Below are 19556 nucleotides of genomic sequence, written 5' to 3'. Positions count from 1 at the left end.
CTTCTTTTAATGACTCTATAATCCCTTGTGGGGGGTGGAATCTGGGCAACTGAATGGAGCTGAGTGTTTACTGGCCGGATACCTTTCCTGTCACCAATGCGGAGTTTTGTTCAGCAGACGTCGTCTCATTGTGCCCAGAGAGAGAAATATCTGCCTCTACCTAGGATCGAACTCACTGATTGTGAGGCGAGAGCTCCACCCTCTAGGCCACCGCACCATTCAGCATTTGGCATAACTGTGTTATGAGGATAAGCCATAATTAACCACGTTAAGATGATAAAGGGTCTGGCGGCTGAATCATATGACAAAAGGTTGAGAGAGCCTATCGAAGAGAAGGATTAGGGGAGATATGATAACTTACTGACTGACTGACTGACTGACTGACTGGTTTGTTTATTTATTTATTTATTGATTGATTGATTGATTGATTGATTGATTGGTTCAATTTATATGCCGCCCTTTCTCCGGAGACTCAGGGCGGCTTACAATGCGTTAAGCAATAGCCTTCATACTTTTGTATGTACCTGCTTAGTAGGGCTTTTTGGCCCCCCCTAAGTGGTGTTCTATTTTATACAAAGTCAGCTTATTGCCCCCACAATCCGGGTCCTCATTTTACCTACCTCGGAAGGATGGAAGGCTGAGTCAACCTTGAGCCTGGTGGGATTTGAACTTGCAGTAATTGCAGGCAAGTTCTTCTAGAACTTTGGAGGCTATCGCAGAGAAGAGCGGGTTGAGCTATTCTCCAAAGCTCTCGAGGGCAGGAGAAGAAGTAAGGATAGAAAGTTAGAGGATATGTAAGGATAGAGATCCAATTTAGAACTAAGGAGAAATTTCCTGAGAGTGAGAACAATTAACCAGTGGAACGGCTTCGCCCTGAAAGTGGTGGGTGCTCTATCACTGGAGACTTGCAAGAAAAGATGAGACAACTATTTGTCCAGGATAGTATAACGCCTCCTGCTTTGGATATAGGGTTGGACTTTAAGACCCCCAATATCAGTTCCAGCCCAATGATTCTATGTTCTGTGTCAGCACTTTTATCAGTTTTGAGCAGGCGAAGATCATCTAGGAATAACTTACCTGATTTGAATGACAGAATTCCATAAACATGGAAGGAACATTTTTAATGCCACGGCTGGCATGGAAAACCCGTTTTTCTCTATGACACAAGGACAGTTTTTCCCCCATGCCATCACTCTGCTAAACAACTAATCCCCACAACCCTGTCAGACTATCTGAAAAGGCAATATTACCATCATTATTCTCGTCTTCCCTATTCCCTATCTCCTTATCTTCTTATGACTATAACTTTGTTGTTTATCACTATTGTTGTATGTACATTGAGAGATTATGCACCGGAAACAAATTTCTTGTGTCCAATCACACTTGGCCAATAAAGAATTCTATTCTATTCTATTCTATTCTATTCTATTCTATTCTATTCTATTCTATTCTATTCTATTCTACTCTACTCTACTCTACTCTACTCTACTCTAAAGGGATGCGGTGGCTCAGTGGGTAAGATGCTGAGCTTGTCAATCGAAAGGTCGGCAGTTCAGTGGTTTGAATCCCTAGTGCCGTGTAACAGGGTGAATTCTCGTTACTTGTCCCAGCTTCTGCCAACCTAGCAGTTCGAAAGCAATGTAAAAAATGCAAGTAGAAAAATAGGGACCACCTTTGGTGGGAAGGTAACAGCGTTCCGTGCGCCTTTGGTGTTTAGTCATGCCGGCCACATCACCACGGAGACGTCTTCTTCAGATAGCGCTGGCTCTTTAGCTTTGAAACGGAGATGAGCACCGCCCCCTAGAATCGGGAACGACTAGCACATATGTGCGAGGGGAACGTTTACCTTTAATCATACTTGGCCAATAAAGAATTCTATTCTATTCTATTCTATTCTATTCTATTCTATTCTATTCTATTCTATTCTATTCTATTCTATTCTATTCTATTCTATTCTATTCTATTCTATTCTATTCTATTCTATTCTATTCCTATGCCTATGCCTATGCCTATGTCTATTTTCTTTTTTTAAAATCATTTCTCCCCTTCCTCACTTGCCTGTTCCCTTTGCTACCCTAGTTAAAGTAACAGGGGCTGGGTCTTTTCATTTTTTAAAATCTGCTGATGATGTTAATTGCCAATCGTTGCTGACCCTTTTCCACTATTTTTCTATTTTGGGTTGCATGTGATAACTTGATGCACACATATTGTTTTGCTGTCCCATGGAAAACAAGCCACCCTGAGAATCATAACTGAACTTGAACAAAACGGGTTATTTATAAACCCACGTGACCTTCGCCAAAAAAGTAGAGAAGCGATGGGTTATTTATATATTTTGAAATGAGTTTCTTGTCAAGGTGCCACCGAGTCCTATTAGAGTACTGGGCTGTTTTGTTTCAATTCAGATTTGCTGTTCTGTGTCCAAGTTAGCCAGTTCCCCAAAGAGAATTGCTTTGTAATAGATATCAGAGAGCTGTTGCGAGGAAAATTGTCTCCCGCTGCTGATTGGGTTGTCCTGAAGAAAGATTATTTCTGCTGACTGCTGACTTGTGCAAACATTCCCTGCTGGTGTAACTAAACATGTGCCAATTCCCTTTTTCCCCTCCTTCTTCTTCTTAGTCTCCAATAGTCAATGTAAGAAGGTTTCCACCTGTGTGATGGCCAGGACCAAGGCAGTGCCCAAGTGTTTCTCGTGTAAGATGCCTCGGTTGCTTTCTATGGTGCTGGGAGATAGATCCTCTCTCGGTGTTGGGTTTTCCTCTGTGTTCTTTGGTTGACTTAAAATGCCGACATGGCATCCTACTCAAAGGAGAAGCTGTGGATATATTTCAAAGCTCTTTTGTTGTCCGTGTCCTTTCTTTATATGAATCTTTTCACTGACTTCTCGGGGTGGAAAAATGCATCTTGGACATTCATTTTCTTAATTACTTCCCCTTCCAAAGGGATTTTCTTTTCTTTCCATCTTTATGCAAATACTACCTCACTGCCGTTATTATATGTATAATCAAGTATATATTTTCTTTACTAATTTTCTCTGGTAATATATCCAATAGGAACAGCTCAGGTTTTAAATTAATATGTTGTTGGATCATTTCTTCTAACCATGTCTTAATTCTGCTCCAATAGTTTCTAGCTTCTAGGCATGTTCATCACATATGATAATAAGATCCTGGTATTTGGTGGCATTTCCAACGTTTAGCTGATTTGTCTTTAAACGTTTTTGCCAATTTTTCCGGAGGCACATGCCATCTATAAAACATTTTATATTGATTCTCTTTATATGCAGTGGACATTGTTAGTTTATACTTCCTTTCCCATAACTGTTGCCATCTATTGAGCTCAATTGAATTCAATTGGACATTCATTTTCTGATGAATGGGCTCCTCCATAATTCTAACTTTTAGCACAAGTGGGGTTAACTATACAGGAAATCCTTGACTTATGATTTTTTTTTTCTTTTAGTAACCTTTCAAAGTGACAATGGCACTGAAAAAAATCTGACTTATGGCCAGACCTTGTTCTAGGATTATCCACAGCATTCCCATGGATACGTGCTCAAATTCAGGCACTGAATTTGGCACCCGGCATGTATTTACAATAGTTGAATAATCCCAGGGTCATGTGATCCCCGTTAGTGACCTTCCCAGCTGGCTTTTGGCAAGCAGAGTCAATGGAGGAAGCTGGATTTGCTTAACAACCATATAATTCACTTAATGGTTGCAGTTAGTTGCTTAACGACCATGGCCCCCCCAAAAAAGTTTGCATGATTCTCTTAAGAGCCAACTGGCTTAGCAATAGCTATCTATTCGGCACTTGGTGAGTAAAAGGTTTACCACCGGTGGTATAGAGTCACCTGCCTGAGTAGGAGATTGGACTAAAAGACCTCCACGGTCCCTTCCAACTCTATTATTTTCTTGTGATGGTTTTCCTCCAAGGACTCCATGGCTAGAGGCAAAAAAACAAACAAACCAGAATGACGGTATCAAAGACTGAAGGAAACGGTTGCTCACTAGTTCTTTCCAGATATCTCAGGGAAGGCACAGCACCAGCTGTTCTCCCTCTGTGAACCTTCACAGGGATAAAGGCAATCTTTTTTGTCCCCTTCACTCCGCTCTCTTCCCATCGGCTCAGGTGTCTCCCCTCATGTGAGCCCTTGCGATATAATTTTAACGCCCCATTCTCTTCAAGCCCAGTTGTGCATTCCTGAGGCCTTGATGTAACGCAGGCGAGACAGAAAGGATTGTGTGCCAGAAAAGAGAGAATTGTTCCTGAGATGGAGTGCACTTGCATGTAATACCACGAATGAACAAATAACGAAGAGTTCCCAGGGGACTTTGGAAACCTGATTGTTCGATCTGAAATTATTTTGAGCTCAATGGATTGGAATGGAACCTAAAAAGAACGGAGCCTGGTCTTCTGTTGTAGCACAGTTGTCTTCACTGTCTCTCTGGAATCGGCGTTGAAAGGAATGAAGCAGATTCTACTGAAAGTTGAGAACAATTTAATTGTCGTAGAGTTGTTGTTGTTTTTTTTGGTGGTCATTTCAGTAAATTGAAATTTACTGATCTTTCTGGAATCCCTGCTACAATTGCAGACTGCTAAGGGAGTGGTGGCTTGCAAATGGTGAGAGCAGGGATGGGCTGCTGGGGGTTCCTAGAGGTTCGGGAGAACCTCTAGCTAAGATTCTGTGCAGTTTGGAGAACCCCCAAATCCCACTCCTGGCTGCCCCCTGCCCCTCCCCTCCCAAGAGTCCCCATGCAGCCCGTTTTGGATGCAGGCAAATTCAGGGCACACTCGGAGGCTTGGGGAGGGCAAAAAACAGGCCTACCTGAAGTTCTGGAAGACTGGAAATGGGCCGTTTGTGGCCTCCAGAGGGCCTCCGGAGCCTAGGGAGGTTGTTTTTGCCCTCCCAGAGGCTTGAGAAAAGACTCGGGAGCCTTGGGAGGGCAACAAGCCCCATCCCCCTGTGGTGCAGGAGGCTGACTAGACCAGGCCCACCATGGCCATGCCCACCCAGCAACCGGGCAGAGAACCCCTTGCTAAAATTTTTGAAGCCCACCCCTGGGTGAGAGACTGTATCAAGACTCACATTTCTCTAAATGCTGAGAAATTGATTTCCATTAATTTATAAGGGTAAAAATAAAGTCAAAACCCCAGGAGTCTAGTGGTATAAGAGGTAGCATTGTATTTGGTAAATAATTTGTTAATGCCACATCTACTTGTCCCAAAGGTGCTTTTTCAAAAGGGAACTCTGGACTCTTTTGGTTTTCCCTTGAAGAGGTTTCGCTTCTCCTCCAAGAAGCTGAGAACTGAAAAAGAGAACTGAAGAAGCTTCTTGGAGGAGAAGTGAAACCTCTTCAAGGAAAAACAAAAAAAAGTACAATTGCCTTTGAGGGGGAAAAAAACTCTTTGGGACAACCATGACCTGGATCAGGGGTGAAATGCTCCCGGTTCGGACCGGATCGCCCAATCCGGGAGCGATGGCGGCCGGTGGTTCGGAGAATCGGTAGCAAAAATCCCTGTGGGCCCCCCCATGCCCAGCTGGACCGCACGATCATCAGAGGCCTTTTTTTTTTACTTTTAAAAGCATTTTTTTTACAACCTCTTCGGTCGAAAAAATGCTTTTAAAAGTAAAAAAAAAAGCTGATGATGATCGTGCAGCTCAGCTGGGATCATCAGAGGCTTTTAAAAGTGTTTTTTTACAACCTCTTCAGCCAAAGAGGTTGTAGAAAAAATGTTTTTAAAAGAAAAAAAAAGCCTCTGCCGATCAGGCAGCTCAGCTGGGAACGTCAGAGCTTTTAAAAGAAAAAAAGCCTCTGCCGATCCGGCAACTCAGCTGGGATCGTCAGAGCCTTTTGAAAGCATTTTTTTTACAACCTCTTCGGCCTGAAGAGGTTGTAGAAAAAATGTTTTTAAAAGTAAAAAAAAAAAAAAGTTGGCCATACCCACCCAGTCACATTACTCCCCCCTCCACCAAGCCACACCCACAGAACCGGTAGTAACAAATTTTACATTTCACCACTGACCTGGATGATTGAGAATCTCCATAAACACACATCCACATTTACTTACTAAAATCACATGAAGTCAGATGAAGCAAATAGTGCTTAAGTGAAAGTCTATAAGATTTCAATAGGCAGAATTTAGTTAACTATCTCTTTATTCAAATCAGAATTGCCTAGCTCCTGGAACGACTGCAATTGGTTTTTGCTTATAATATGGAAATAAATTAAGATTCTTCCCATTGGGATTGATTTCTTCATTTCTCCTGAATATTGGTATTGCTTTGATGTGTTCAGTCAGTGAATATTTAGAATAAATCTGGGTCTAGCTGGAAGCCATGGAAGATCCGACAAAATATTACTTTTTTAAATTCTTTAAACTTCTGGATAAAGTCTTGAAATCGTACTTTTAAAGAATGTCCATAAGTTTGTCCTAACATTGGTGACATGTATACTTTCAGGCAGCTTTCTACCATCTTCCCTTTGGCTATGTCTTGTTATATTATGTCACCTTATCGGTGATAATAATTTTTGGTTTGGGGACTGTCGGTATTGTTGTTGTTTTTTTATTTATATAAGCATTTATTTTACTGGGTTTGTATATCACTCCAGTTACATCTGGTGCCAAACAGATACTGGTCTCCAACAGTAATAAAGCTAAAGCTAAAAAAGACCCTACAATAATACCATGTTTCCCCGAAAATAAGACCGGGTCTTATATTAATTTTTGCTCCAAAAGATGCATTAGGGCTTATTCTTTGGTTAGGGTTTATTTTTGGGGAGGGAAATACAGTACTAAATGCACCATCTGGCTGACAATCTTAACTGGGTCTTATTTTGGGGGGTAGGGCTTATATTATGAGCATCCTGAAAAATCATGCTAGGGCTTGTTTTCCGGTTGGGTCTTATTTTTGAGGAAACAGGGTATAACAATATAGACTTTCAATAGTAAAGAATATATATGTAATTTAGGGTTGAACTGTTGGGATCTTAGTGTTCTCGAAGCTGGTTGATTCCTGCAGAGATTTTACTACCAAGCTATGTAGTAACATCATCAATGCATCATTAGGGCATGATGATGTTACTTAGCTTGCTAATGAAACAACTGTACGAGAATACTCAATTTCTCAAATACTAAAGAACATCTGTAATGCCGACTCTTCCTGCAGAAGGGATGAAAACCCTTCAAATTCCTGAAGGCCCGTGGAAATAATTCGCCAGCTACAATTTGCCATCTTAGAACGTGATGGCTCGATACAATTTGAACACGCTGAATAAGAGCAAGCCCAAATTCTTGCTCCCAAACTGTATGTTAGACAGCTGTTTCCCTGGATTATGACCACTTACATAACTGTGGTTGTAATAACGATTAAAACGATAGTTAACACTAAAGGCAAGACGATCGTCAGATACACTGAAATCATAACAGTGCTGAACTCAACATGTTGGTGCCAGATTCTTAACTCTGAATTTTCTGTTGACCCTCTTTTCAGTTTTCCTTTCTGCGGTATTAAGCTATTTCTTGGGTAAACTAATGAACGGAGAAGAAAATGAAAAATGAATGTGTAGTCAGGGCGAGGATCGTAACACAGAAAGATTAATAAGGGGAAGACAAAAAGACAAAAACAAGGAATGGGTTTTGAAACAGATGCTCTGTTATTATATTGCTCTTGATAGGAAATGCTTCTGGTAGAAAGCAAATCCAAGTTTTCCAATATGGTCCCTGCCGGATACACAATAGGATACCAGGTCTGGGAAGGTTGACTAGCTGGGATGGGCATGATTGATTGATTGATTGAGTATAGGAGTTATTTTCAACTCCTAGCAACCACATAGCTAGATTTTTTCTATCTTTCCAATTGTTCTGTTAAGTCTCCCAACGATGCATTCATTGAATTATTTGGGAGAAGTAGATGTAGTTCATTCAGTTTTTATCATATGCTCTTCATGCTTATCTTAAGCAGGTATTGCCCTAGTTTGCCACTTATGCAAAAGCATAATTTATTGAGCCATATTAAAATAAATAAGGGACGCGGTGGCTAAAATGCTGAGCTTGTCGATCAAAAGGTCGGCAGTTCAGCGGTTCGAATCCCTAGTGCCACGTAATGGGGTGAGCTCCTGTTACTTGTCCCAGCTTCTGCCAACCTAGCAGTTCGAAAGCATGTAAAAAATGCAAGTAGAAAAATAGGGACCACCTTTGGTGGGAAGGTAGCAGCATTCTGTGTGCCTTTGGCGTTGAGTCATGCCGGCCACATGACCAAGGAGACGTCTTCAGACAGCGCTGGCTCTTCAGCTTTGAAACAGAGATGAGTACCACCCCCTAGAGTTGGGAACGACTAGCACATATGTGCGAGGGGAACCTTTACCTTTAATTTATTTTATTAAATCAACCAATTGGTTAGGCCGGCATGGTACATAGTTAGGCAAGGCATAAATTATGGCTTGCCAGCCACAGTGATTGAATATGTGTGAAGGACGGAGTCAAGTTTCCCACAAATTAAAATGGCCGGCAAATTAGTTGGAAGCCAAAAAAAATAGAAATATCCTTAAAGGGCTTTCTTAGAACAGTTTTTATTCATGGAACAAGTTGCAACATCAAGACAATTATTTTAACAGAGCTCTGATCCACACGAAGAAATCCAAATATCACCAATTGGACTTTAATTGCATCTTTTAATTTTAGTTACGTAGGAACTGAATTTGAAATGTGGGCACATTCATTTCCTTCTCCCGCTGGAGTCATAATTCACATCTTTGAAATTTGTGTGGCCCAGCGTCTCACCAAATTTCAGAATGAGTGTTGGAGCGGTGAATTTCTTTCTCCAAACTGTAATGGCTGCGTCTTAGCCACCAAGGCCACTTGTCAGTTTCCCTGGGAATTTACTTGGGGATATTCTGTGGCTCATATATTCCTTTTCTTGGTTGTAGGTTATATCGAAGCAGCTGTGATCCCTGCTGGAGCTCGACGTATCCGTGTGATGGAGGACAAACCTGGCCACAGTTTTTTGGGTAAAGAGAGAAAGAATGAGAAGCGTAGGGATTTGGTTGAAACATAACAATTGAAACAACATGAGTGGGGATTTGGAGATGAGTTTATTTCATTGACCATCCTTATATCTCAAAGACATTTACTGCTAGGATTCTCATTAAAACCAGGGAGTAATGACACCCAGGTGGGTGGGCTGAGCTTTGCTCCGCCATTGCTACCAGATCGCCAAACCACCAGCCAAGATCGCTACCGGATCGGGGAATCCAGTCCAATCCGGGAGCATTTCACTCCTGGTTATTTCCTGGTTAAAACCAGGAAGTAATGACATCCGGGCAGGTGGGCGGAGTCTCGTACTGCTGCTGCTACTGATTCAACAAAGTACCAGCCACCGCCATAATCGGTTCACCCGAACCGGTGCGAACCAGTAGCATTTCACCCTTGCTGTAGAGACAAGAGTGAACCTTTTATTGGGATGGACCTTTTATTGTTGTCTATCTGCTTTTCTGTTTTAACCCTGAAGATTGTGGTAACTGAAGTGGCACAACTTGAGTCAGCTTTTATGATGTGAACGGAGAATATATCTGGCCGGCAAAATCCAGAATTCTGGATCTTTGTCCAACTCTCCATTTCTGCCCGTGGCGTCTGACTTCCTCAGCTCTTGCTTAGCTTTTGAAATTAATCACGTATTTGGCTTTGGTGATTCCGTTAAGTGTTGTCTGCCTGCTTTTGAGCCCGTTTTCACATCCACACGGGTTAGAAATTTTTTTTCTGGGGAAAAAAAAAAAAAACAGTCGCTCAGGAAGCTGCCAGGAATGTTCAGTATCACATATTTGCAGGTTCTCCTCCAAAAAAACGGATCGCTGCCAAGATTATCAAACGCCTTGCCTGCTCTGCTGCTTTTATTTCTACTTGTATGGCAGGAAGTATTTGGGCCTTAAAATGTCTCCATTTTTCTAGGCTTCGGCATAGGAAGAAAGTTATCTGCCGTTGCTCTGGTATCTTGCAAATCTTTTGAATTTTTGAAAAATCAGCGCTTTTCTTAACTATAAACTGGATAAATTTGGATTAATTATTATGAACTAGATTAATTTGGATAAGCTGCTGCTGGTCAAAGATTGTCGGCTAGAATGGAGAATGACATTTTAAAAAGTTACTCTTATTTATTTATTTATTTATTTATTGAATTGAATTGAATTGAATTGAATTGAATTGAATTTCTATACCGCCCTACTCCCGAAGGACTCAGGGCGGTGAACAGCCACGAAATAAAACACACACATATAAAAATTTAAAATCGAATAAAATGAATTAAATAAATTTGGCTGAATTAATACCCATAATTTAAAATACCCATATTTTAAAACACATTAAAATTTAAAATTTGCACTTAAAAGGGAGAAGATTTAGGCGAGGCCAGCTTGATAAAATAAAAGAGTCTTCAGCTCGCGGCGGAAGCTATGATATCCACAGAGGGATTCCCAGCCTCTTTCTAGTTTGGCTTACCTGTTGATCAGTGGTGGGTTCCTCCCGGTTCTGCCCGGTTCTGCCGAGCGGGTAGCGGTGATGATATGACGTCACTGAACCAGTTCTGCCCCCCCGCCCCCTCACCCCCTGCATTATTCTTACCTTTTATTTGGCCCCACTCCCAATCTATTGCTGCCTCCTGAGTCCCAGCTGATGGCTAGAGGGAAAAAAACTGTTTAAACTCTTGTCGCGGGGCTTCAAAGGGCTGCCCTACAGCTGATCAGTGTTAAAAGAAAACAAATGAGTAGACCGGTGCCTGCAGAAATAAATGGGTAGATCGGTACAGCTCTGCAAGTAGTTAAAAGCCTGGTAGACCACTACCTCTGCTAAATCCTAAAGAATTGTCATATGACCATCAAGCCACGCCCACAAAATAAGCCACGCCCACAGAACCAGTAGTAAAAAAATTTAGAACCCACCCCTGCTGTTGATCAAATCTTAGTTGCGAAACGTGACTGCTTTTGTTGTTGTTGTTGCTGTTGTTGTTTTTAACCTGGTTGTCAAGCTTGACTGTTCGCATTAAGCTTCCAGCTCCTTTAGCGCTTCACGCTTCTGTCTGATCAGCCTCGTTGCATGAAAATTATCTCATCTGTCTTCTCGTTTTGTGAAGGAGATCTTCGCTTCGAAGGAGAACAAATTAACTTGTGTTGATAGATTCATTTTTACAAAGCAGATGTAGCTGAATTCCTTGAAAGGTCGCTTTTCTCCCTCCCCCCGTCTCCCCCGGATGACAATAGAAAATTGCTACCTATACTTCAGTACAGGCAATCCTCGACTTACTTGTTTCTTGACCGTTCAAAGGTACAGCAGCAATGAAAAGAGTGACTTGGGACCAGTGATGAAATTCAATTTTTTTTTACTAACGGTTCTGTGGGCGTGGCTTGGTGGGTGAGGTATGGCTTGGTGAGCATGGCTTGGTGGCCGTGGCAGGAGAAGCATACTGCAAAATCCCCATTCCCACCCCACTCCTGGGGGAAGGATATTGCAAAATCTCCATTCCCACCCCACTCCAGGGAAAGTATACTGCAAAATCCCCATTCCCTCTCCACTCCAGGGGAATGATACTGCAAAATCCCCATTGCTTCCCCACTCCAGGGGGGAGGATATTGCAAATTCTCCATTCCTACCCCAATCCTAGAGGAAAGGTACTGCAAAATCCCCATTCCCTCCCCTAAGGGGAAGGATACTTTAAAATCTCCATTCCCACCCCACTCCAGGGGAAGGATACTGCAAATTCCCCATTCCCTCCCCACTCCAGGGGAAGGATACTGCAAAATCCCCATTCCCTCCCCACTCTGGGAACAGCCAGAGGTGACATTTGCCGGTTCTCTGAACTACTCAAATTTCCACTACCGGTTCTCCAGAACCTGTCAGAACGTGTTGGATTTCATCCTTGCTTGGGACCATTTTTCACATGTTCAACCTTTGCAGCATCCCCATGGTCTTATGATCAAAATTCAGATGAACGGGGGACGTATTTATGATGGTTGCAGGTTCGTGCAGTGATCACTTTTTGTGACTTCCTGACAAGCAAAATCAATGGGGAAGTCAGATTCTCTTAACAACCGTATTACCAACTTAACAACTGCAGAGATACTCTTAACAACTGTGCCAAGACCCAAAGGTGCCTTTTGAAGAGACAACTGGACATCCTCGTTATTCTTTGAAGACGTTTCGCTCTTCATCCAGGAAGCTTCTTCAGCTCTGACTGGATGGTGGGGAATGGAAGGATTTATACTCCTTGCAGACAGCTGGTCATTTGCATTCTTTTTAGAGAGTCGTTGAGGCCACTTGGAGGTGTATCTGTGTCCTCAACAATCCGGTCCGAACCGGGAGCATTTCACTCCTGGTCTGAGGTTTGTGCAAATGCTGCTGGGTTTAACCTTGGAGTGATGGCTGGAGCTAATTACATAAAGTTTAGGCGAAGTATGCCTTATTTTTATTTATTTTTTTGTTCTGGATTGGCCCCACACTCTTTGGAAATGAACCTGGCTGCTTCGTGTTGAATTGATGCTTGAGCGAGTTCCTTTCCACCTACTTTCATCCCACGCTGCCTGGCTTGATTTATTTATTTATTTTTGCAAATTATTTTGGACAGGAAATGCCTTACACTTTGGAGGTATCCAGAGCTGGAAAGAATGTGAGTTGAGAGAAAGAGTTGAGAGGGTTGGTTCCTATTCAGGAAGTGGGGGGGGGGGGTTGGAGCCTGACAAAAGTTAAGGATGGAGAAAGGTGGCTTGAAGACTAGCAGTTCCCATGAGCTCCCTTTAGAACTTCAGAAGCTCCAGCTAAAAACACAAGGAAGCGCATAGAAAGATGGATGGATGGATGGTTGGATCGTTTGCTGAGGGGACTCGCTTGAATTTGTGGCCTCGAAGAGTAAGGAGAACTCTCCTGAACCACTCTGCCTATTTGATCCTTTGCAGCTTTGAAAGATTCCAGTAAGAAATCCATTAATAGCGACTGGAAAATTGAACTTCCTGGCGAGTTCCAGATAGCGGGGACAACCATTCGTTATGTACGACGAGGTCTGTGGGAGAAGATGTCTGCCAAAGGACCAACCAAAATGCCACTTCATCTTTTGGTAATTGTCTAACTTTTCATTGTATTCTTCGGGCGATCTGAATGTTAGCATTCTTCTGACTTATTTTCTTTCCATACTCACGAAAATGATTTACCTGTTAATTATTATTATTATTATTATTTATTGAATTTGTATACCGCCCTACTCCCGAAGGACTCAGGGCGGTGAACAGCCAGATAAAATACATATAATACAAATGTTAAAAAAGCATTAAAATACAATTAAATAATTGGCCCGGAAAACGAAATTTAAAACACCCCAAATTCATAAGACAAATTTAAAATTGAAGAATTTAAAAAGTTTAAAAAGTTTAAAAGAGAGGTTAGACCAGGCCGGCCTGCTGGAAAAGAAATGTTTTGATGGCACGGCGAAAAGCGTGCAGATCCGGGATCCTCCGTATCTCCGGGGGGAGCTCGTTCCAGATGGCGGGTGCCCCCACAGAGAAGGCTCTCCCCCTGGGGGCCGCCAGTTGACATTGTTTGGCCAACGGCACCCTGAGGAGCCCCTCTCTATGGGAGCGTACTGGTCGGTGAGAGGCTACTGGTGGCAGAAGGCGGTCTCATAAATACCCCGGTCCTAAGCCATGGATGCCAAAGAGATGGAAAATGTCTCCAGATAAAGTGGTGGAAGCGGGAAGATCCTGGTCTCGCTCTCCTGGTTGGCCAAGTCCTTACCAAATAATTTTCAGACTTGGAGGTCCCTCCTAATCCAACCTCCTGCTCCAGCAAGAAACCCTATACCAGTGATGGTTAACCTTTTTGGTGCTGAATGCCAAAGTGTGCGTGGGTGCATGTGCACAAATGCACGCACACATGCCCCAAAACTCAAAATGCAATGCGAGCGCCCCCCACGCATGTGCCCCATGCACAATCCCCGCTCATGCGCACACAACCCCCATGCATGTGTGCATGCACCCCCTGTGCATGCGTCTTCTCCCGCGCCCCGTTTTGGCTTCCAGGTTGGTTCAGGAGGCTTTCCAGGCCCAAAATGGGGCGCGAGGCCCCCTCCCGCGCCCCGTTTTGGGCCTGGAAAGCTTCCTGCACCAACCTGCACCCCCCTGCGCATGCACCCACCCCCTCGCATGTGCGAAAGAGACCCGAAGACCAGTTAGCTGGTGGGGGGCACATGCGCATGCGCCGTGGAGCGGGGATGGGGTGACAGCTGCCATGCCCGCAGAGAGGGCTCTGTGTGCCACCTGTGGCACGTGTGCCACAGGTTCGCCATCACAGCCCTATACCATTTCAGACAAATGGCTGTCCAGTCTCTTCTTAAAAACCTCCCGTGATGGAGCACCCACGACTTCTGGAGACAAGCCATCCCACTAGTTAATTGTTCTCAATAACAGGACATTTCTCCTTCATTTTAGGTTGGATTTCTCTCTGATAATCCTCCATCTATTTAATTTTAATTTTACTGTGTGTAAAGCAGTCTCTCTTGGTCGTAGGCTGTGTTCTCGTCTAGATTGCAGACAACAATTAAACTGGGCCAGTCCCCAAATGAACCATCCTGAGCTCATTAGAATGAATGAGATATAAATATATAACGTTTAGGATCGGGTCCAGAGCTAGGGCTTTCATTAAAAGGCTTTTGTGATGTGTGATGTCTTGTTGCTATGCAAGATTTATTGTTTGCTATTTTGAAAACTTGGCTGAGAAAGAGTTTGAAAATAACAATAGTAATAACAAACAGAGAAACGTTATGTAACCCAGCCAGGTGTTTCCCAGATGTGTTTAATGTTTTGTTTCACAGAATTCCACAGGGCATCTTGGAGTATTATGGACTGGGGAAGGGTGGCATAAAACCCCTCTGCAAAGCCCAGCGTTTTGTGAATATTTCAGGAACACGTTGTAAGAGACCCACTCAGCAGGTTCTTTCGCTTGAATTCTTAAGGAATAAGAAGGGCACGTTAGGACATGTTTGCGCCATTTCTGCAGGTGGAGATCAGATTTAAGCAGCTTGCTTTTCAGAGAAGCTTCGGCATGTTTCCCCCCACCTCCGCTCCTCGTGCTTTTAGAATCAATTTTCTAAGAGCCTTAAAATATCGTCACCTGGATTGAAGGTATGATGACCTCTGTCGGAAGCCAACAAAGGGAGAATGAGAAAGAGTCGGCAAGGAGACCCAACCGTAGAACCGATGCACGAAATTAGTTTCAGATGATCTGTTCGTTTCTGCAGTCTTGTTTCCAAATTGAGAGGCTTAAGAAGTTTATTTTCTTCTTCTTCTTCTTCTTCTTCTTCTTCTTCTTCTTCTTCTTCTTCTTCTTCTTCTTCTTCTTCTTCTTCTTCTTCTTCTTCTTCTTCTTCTTCTTCTTCTCCTTCTCCTTCTCCTTCTCCTTCTTCTTCCTCCCCCTCCTCCTCCTCCTCCCCCCTCCCCCCTCCCCCCTTCCCTCCTCCTCCTCCTCCTCCTCCTCCTCCTCCTCCTCCTCCTCCTCCTCCTCCTCCTCCTCTTCTTCTTCTCCTTCTCCTTCTCCTTCTCCTTCTCCTTCTTCTTCTTCTTCCTCCCCCTCCTCCTCCTCCTCCCCCCTCCCCCCTTCCCCCCTCCCCCCTTCCCCCTCCTCCTCCTCCTCCTCCTCCTCCTCCTCCTCCTCCTCCTCTTCTTCTTCTTCTTCTTCTTCTTCTTCTTCTTCTTCTTCTTCTTCTTCTTCTTCTTCTTCTTCTTCCTCTTCCTCTTCCTCTTCCTCTTCCTCTTCCTCTTCCTCTTCTTCTTCTTCTTCTCCTTTTTTAATGGAACTTGCCTGAAATGCATTACTGTAAGTATGTTTCTTGGAGAAATGAGTCTACAGTTAGGTATGTTTCAGACCTCCGCTTGGCAACCAGAGGGTCCAAGGAAGGCTGCCTCGTTCCAAGCCGTACAGCGAAGTTATTCGCATCTCGTTTGGTTAAATGAGGGCAGGGTGGGGCTTTGCGTCTCGCGCTGGCTGGTGCTGAAGCTTCTTGGATCTTGCAAAAAGCTCTCAAACTAGAGCTCCAATTGTCTGGTTGCCTGAGCATTGGCTCCCAACACAGACTAATAAAGCTCCTTCTGCAGCCACAGATGTGTCGGCTTTTCTCTCGCCCACCCCCACTCTGTCTTGCAAAAGATATTTGTCTCTTTTCATACAAGCCAGCAGAACATTTTTTTTTAAATATAAAGGCCAAAAAGATCCTGCTTTCATAAGAAAAAAAAAAAGGGACCAGAACAGCAGAAGCAGAATTTCACTGCAGATGTTCACAAACGCCTGCCTTCAGACTCAACCTCTGTCTTCAAGAAAAGCATTTAAGCGGTGATCAATTTGCATGCTATAGGGGTCCGGCTTGGACCTGGATCAACTTTGGAGTGTATAGTTGTCAACCTCTGGTCTCTGACATCATGTGCTGGAACAGCTGGCTGGAATCTGATGCGCAGCAAAGAGAAGGCCCTGTCTTAGGGACTGAGTGGTGGCTGGAAGCCAGATTTCAAGTGTTTTAACCAGGTCAGGCCAAACTGGAAACTTCCTGTTCTAATGGGGGCTTGCTTCAATACATCCCTCAGGTCTTCTCAAGTAATTCAGTAGACTGGTCTCTCTCGGGTTGAGAGTTGATTATTTTTCATAGGCTTGTTTCTTTCTCAGCCTTCCTCCAAGGAGTACAAAGGAAAAGGCACCGTTTCTTCTCCTTCCCCTTGCATTTTGGCCACCACACTATAAAAAAGATATTGAGACTCTAGAAAGAGTGCAGAGAAGAGCAACCAGGATGATGAGGGGACTGGAGGCTAAAACATACGAAGAACGGTTGCAGGAACTGGGCATGGCTAGTCTAGTGAAGAGAAGGACCAGGGGAGACATGATAGCAGTCTTCCAATATTTGAAGGCTGCCACAGAGAGGAGGAGGGGGTCAAGCTATTTTCCAAAGCACCCGAAGGCCAGACAAGGAATAACGGATGGAAACTGATCAAGGAGAGATTCAACCTGGAAATAAGGAGGAGTTTTCTGACAGTGAGAGCAATCAGCCCATGGAACAGAAGTTGCCTTTCGAAGTTGTGGGAGCTTCATCACTGGAGGATTTTAAGAAGAGACTAGGCAGCCACTTGTCTGAAATAGTATAGGTTCTCCTCAGTGGTGAAATTCAAATTTTTTTACTACCGGTTCTGTGGGCGTGGCTTGGTGGGCGAGGCAGGGGAAGGATACTGCAAAATCTCCATTCCCACCCCACTCTGGGACTAACCAGAGGTGGTATTTGCCGGTTCTCCAAACTGCTCAAAATTTCCACTACCGGTTCTCCAGAACCTGTCAGAACCTGCTGGATTTCATCCCTGGTTCTCCTGCTTTAGCAGGGGGCTGGACTAGAAGGCCTCCAAGGTTTGTTCTATTCTATTCTATTCTATTCTATTCTATTCTATTCTATTCTATTCTATTCTATTCTATTCTATTCTATTCTATTCTATTCTCCCCTCCGCTCCCCTCCCCTCCACCCCCCTTCCCCATTCTCTATTCTATTCTATTCTATTCTATTCTATTCTATTCTATTCTATTCTATTCTATTCTATTCTATTCTATTCTATTCTATTCTATTCTCCCCTCCGCTCCCCTCCCCTCCACCCCCCTTCCCCATTCTCTATTCTATTCTATTCTATTCTCCCCTCCACTCCCCCTCCCCTTCCCCATTCTCTATTCTATTCTATTCTATTCTATTCTATTCTATTCTATTCTATTCTATTCTATTCTATTCTATTCTATTCTATTCTATTCTATTCTATTCTGACAAATGGCAGAGATTGGACTGCCATTTGTCAGAAATGGTGTAGAGTCTCCTGCTTTTGGGGGGGGGTTGACTAGATGACCTACAAGGTCCTTTCCAACTCTGTTAATCTGTAATCTGTAATTTTATTGTTGTGACACAAGGTGAAGTTAATGGTGGTAAAAGAGAGCGAGTAGACTAAGTCTTCCAATGATGGCTCAGTAAAGCTTTGGATTTTTCAGACTCGTTCACCATTCAGGTCAGCTAAATGTCAATCATCCAGGTTAGGGTTATCCTAAAGTTGCTTTTTCCAAAAGGCAACTGGACTTTTTTTTTTTTTTTTTTTGGAGGGGTGTGTGTGTCTTTCTTTGAAACTGTTTCACTTCTCATCCAAGAAACTTCTTCAGTTCTGAAGAGCTAAATTGAAGATTATTTTTTCTTTGTACGAGAAGCAAAACATTTCCAAGGGTGGGAAAAACCCAAAAATCTGGGTTTTCCTTTTGGAAAAAGGACCTTTGGGATGTGCAGATCAGCCTTCACGAAGCTGTTTCCCTCTAGTTGAGTTGGATTCAGGGCCTTTTTATGATTTGTAGAGGTTAAGGATGGGAGACACTTACCAGTCCTTGCTACCTCCTTGCATCAGGATAACTATTATTATTTTTTCTACCAGTTTTTAAAATAACGAGTCCGCAAAGCAGTTTTCAACTCTTCGATAAAAGCAATAGGCTAAATATCTGTCAAAAGGGCAACTTTGCTCTGCCATGCCTGCCACATAAAATGGCCTATTAGTAGCCATCATCCTGCAAATGGTCAGAGCGGCATCAAGAACTCAAATAGAATGCTGGTCCTAAAAGCAGGGGTGGGGCTACTGGGGGTTCGCAGGGGTTCGGGAGAACCTCTAGCTAAGATTCTGTGCAGTTTGGAGAACCCCCAAATCCCACTCCTGGCTGGCCCTGCCCACCCCTCCCAGGAGTCCCCACGCAGCCCGTTTTGGATGCAGGTAAGTGCAGGGCACGTGCAGAGGCTCAGGGAGTGCGAAAAACGGGCTTACCGGAAGTTTGGGAAGGCCAGAAATGGGCCCATTTCTAGCCTCCAGATGGCCTCCGGTGCCTGGGGAGGCCATTTTCACCCTCCTGGAGGCTCGAGGAAAACCTCCGGAGCCTGGGGAGGGCAAACACACACACACACACCTTGGTGCAGGAGGCCAACTAGGCCACGCCCACCATGGCCACGCCCACCCAGCAACTGGGCAGAGAACCCCTTGCTAAAATTTTTGAAGCCCACCCCTGCCTGAAGGGGACATGTTCATAGAAAATACATGTTGCCTTTTCACAGAAATTGTCCTCATATTCATAGAAATGGTCCCCAAATTAAATACACCAGAAGGAAATTAAATAAACATATGGGGAATGATCTTAACTAGCTTGGCTGAAATTAACGTTTCATTAAATCAAATTTTGTTTTTGTCCTGGCTCCATCAGCTTCTTTGGTCTGACCTCATCCGCTCTTTTGAAGTGCATCCTCAAAAACATCACTCAAAGGCGAAGAGGGCGTTGCCGTCCATTCTGCTCCCCCAAAGTTTTGCAATTCAAGAGCGTCCCATCAAAGCCATCACTTGATTTTTCCTGGTTTGTCTCATTCAGAAAGGAGAAAAGCACTTACAGATGCCTTAGATTAGTTGGAAAAGTTCAATACTATATATTAGATCATACCCTTCTGTATTCATTTTCAGTCTTTTGAGTGGCTTCTCAATTCTTAATTG

The 19556-nt window shown here is 43.6% G+C and overlaps 1 protein-coding gene across 4 annotated transcripts in view; it reads left to right on the top strand.

Moving 5' to 3' along the window:
• The window catches only part of ADAMTS17 (ADAM metallopeptidase with thrombospondin type 1 motif 17), a 165518-nt gene that overhangs the window by 112064 nt on the left and 33898 nt on the right, over positions 1-19556 (top strand). For 2 of the 4 annotated variants that reach the window (XM_060694809.2, XM_087878322.1), the window contains exons 16-18: positions 2620-2694; positions 8931-9011; positions 12942-13099. In XM_060694809.2, the coding sequence (XP_060550792.2) occupies positions 2620-2694; positions 8931-9011; positions 12942-13099 (314 nt within the window). The remainder of the gene's footprint in view (positions 1-2619; positions 2695-8930; positions 9012-12941; positions 13100-19556) is intronic. The other 2 variants (XM_060694810.2, XM_087878323.1) reach the window with 1 other exon arrangement.

This window comes from Pantherophis guttatus, chromosome 13 (assembly GCF_059756535.1).
Source record: "Pantherophis guttatus breed Tessera chromosome 13, ASM5975653v1, whole genome shotgun sequence".
Lineage (NCBI taxonomy): Eukaryota > Metazoa > Chordata > Lepidosauria > Squamata > Colubridae > Pantherophis > Pantherophis guttatus.
The sequence above is the reverse complement of the archived record's forward strand: the minus strand, read 5'-3'. Positions and strand labels throughout refer to the sequence as shown.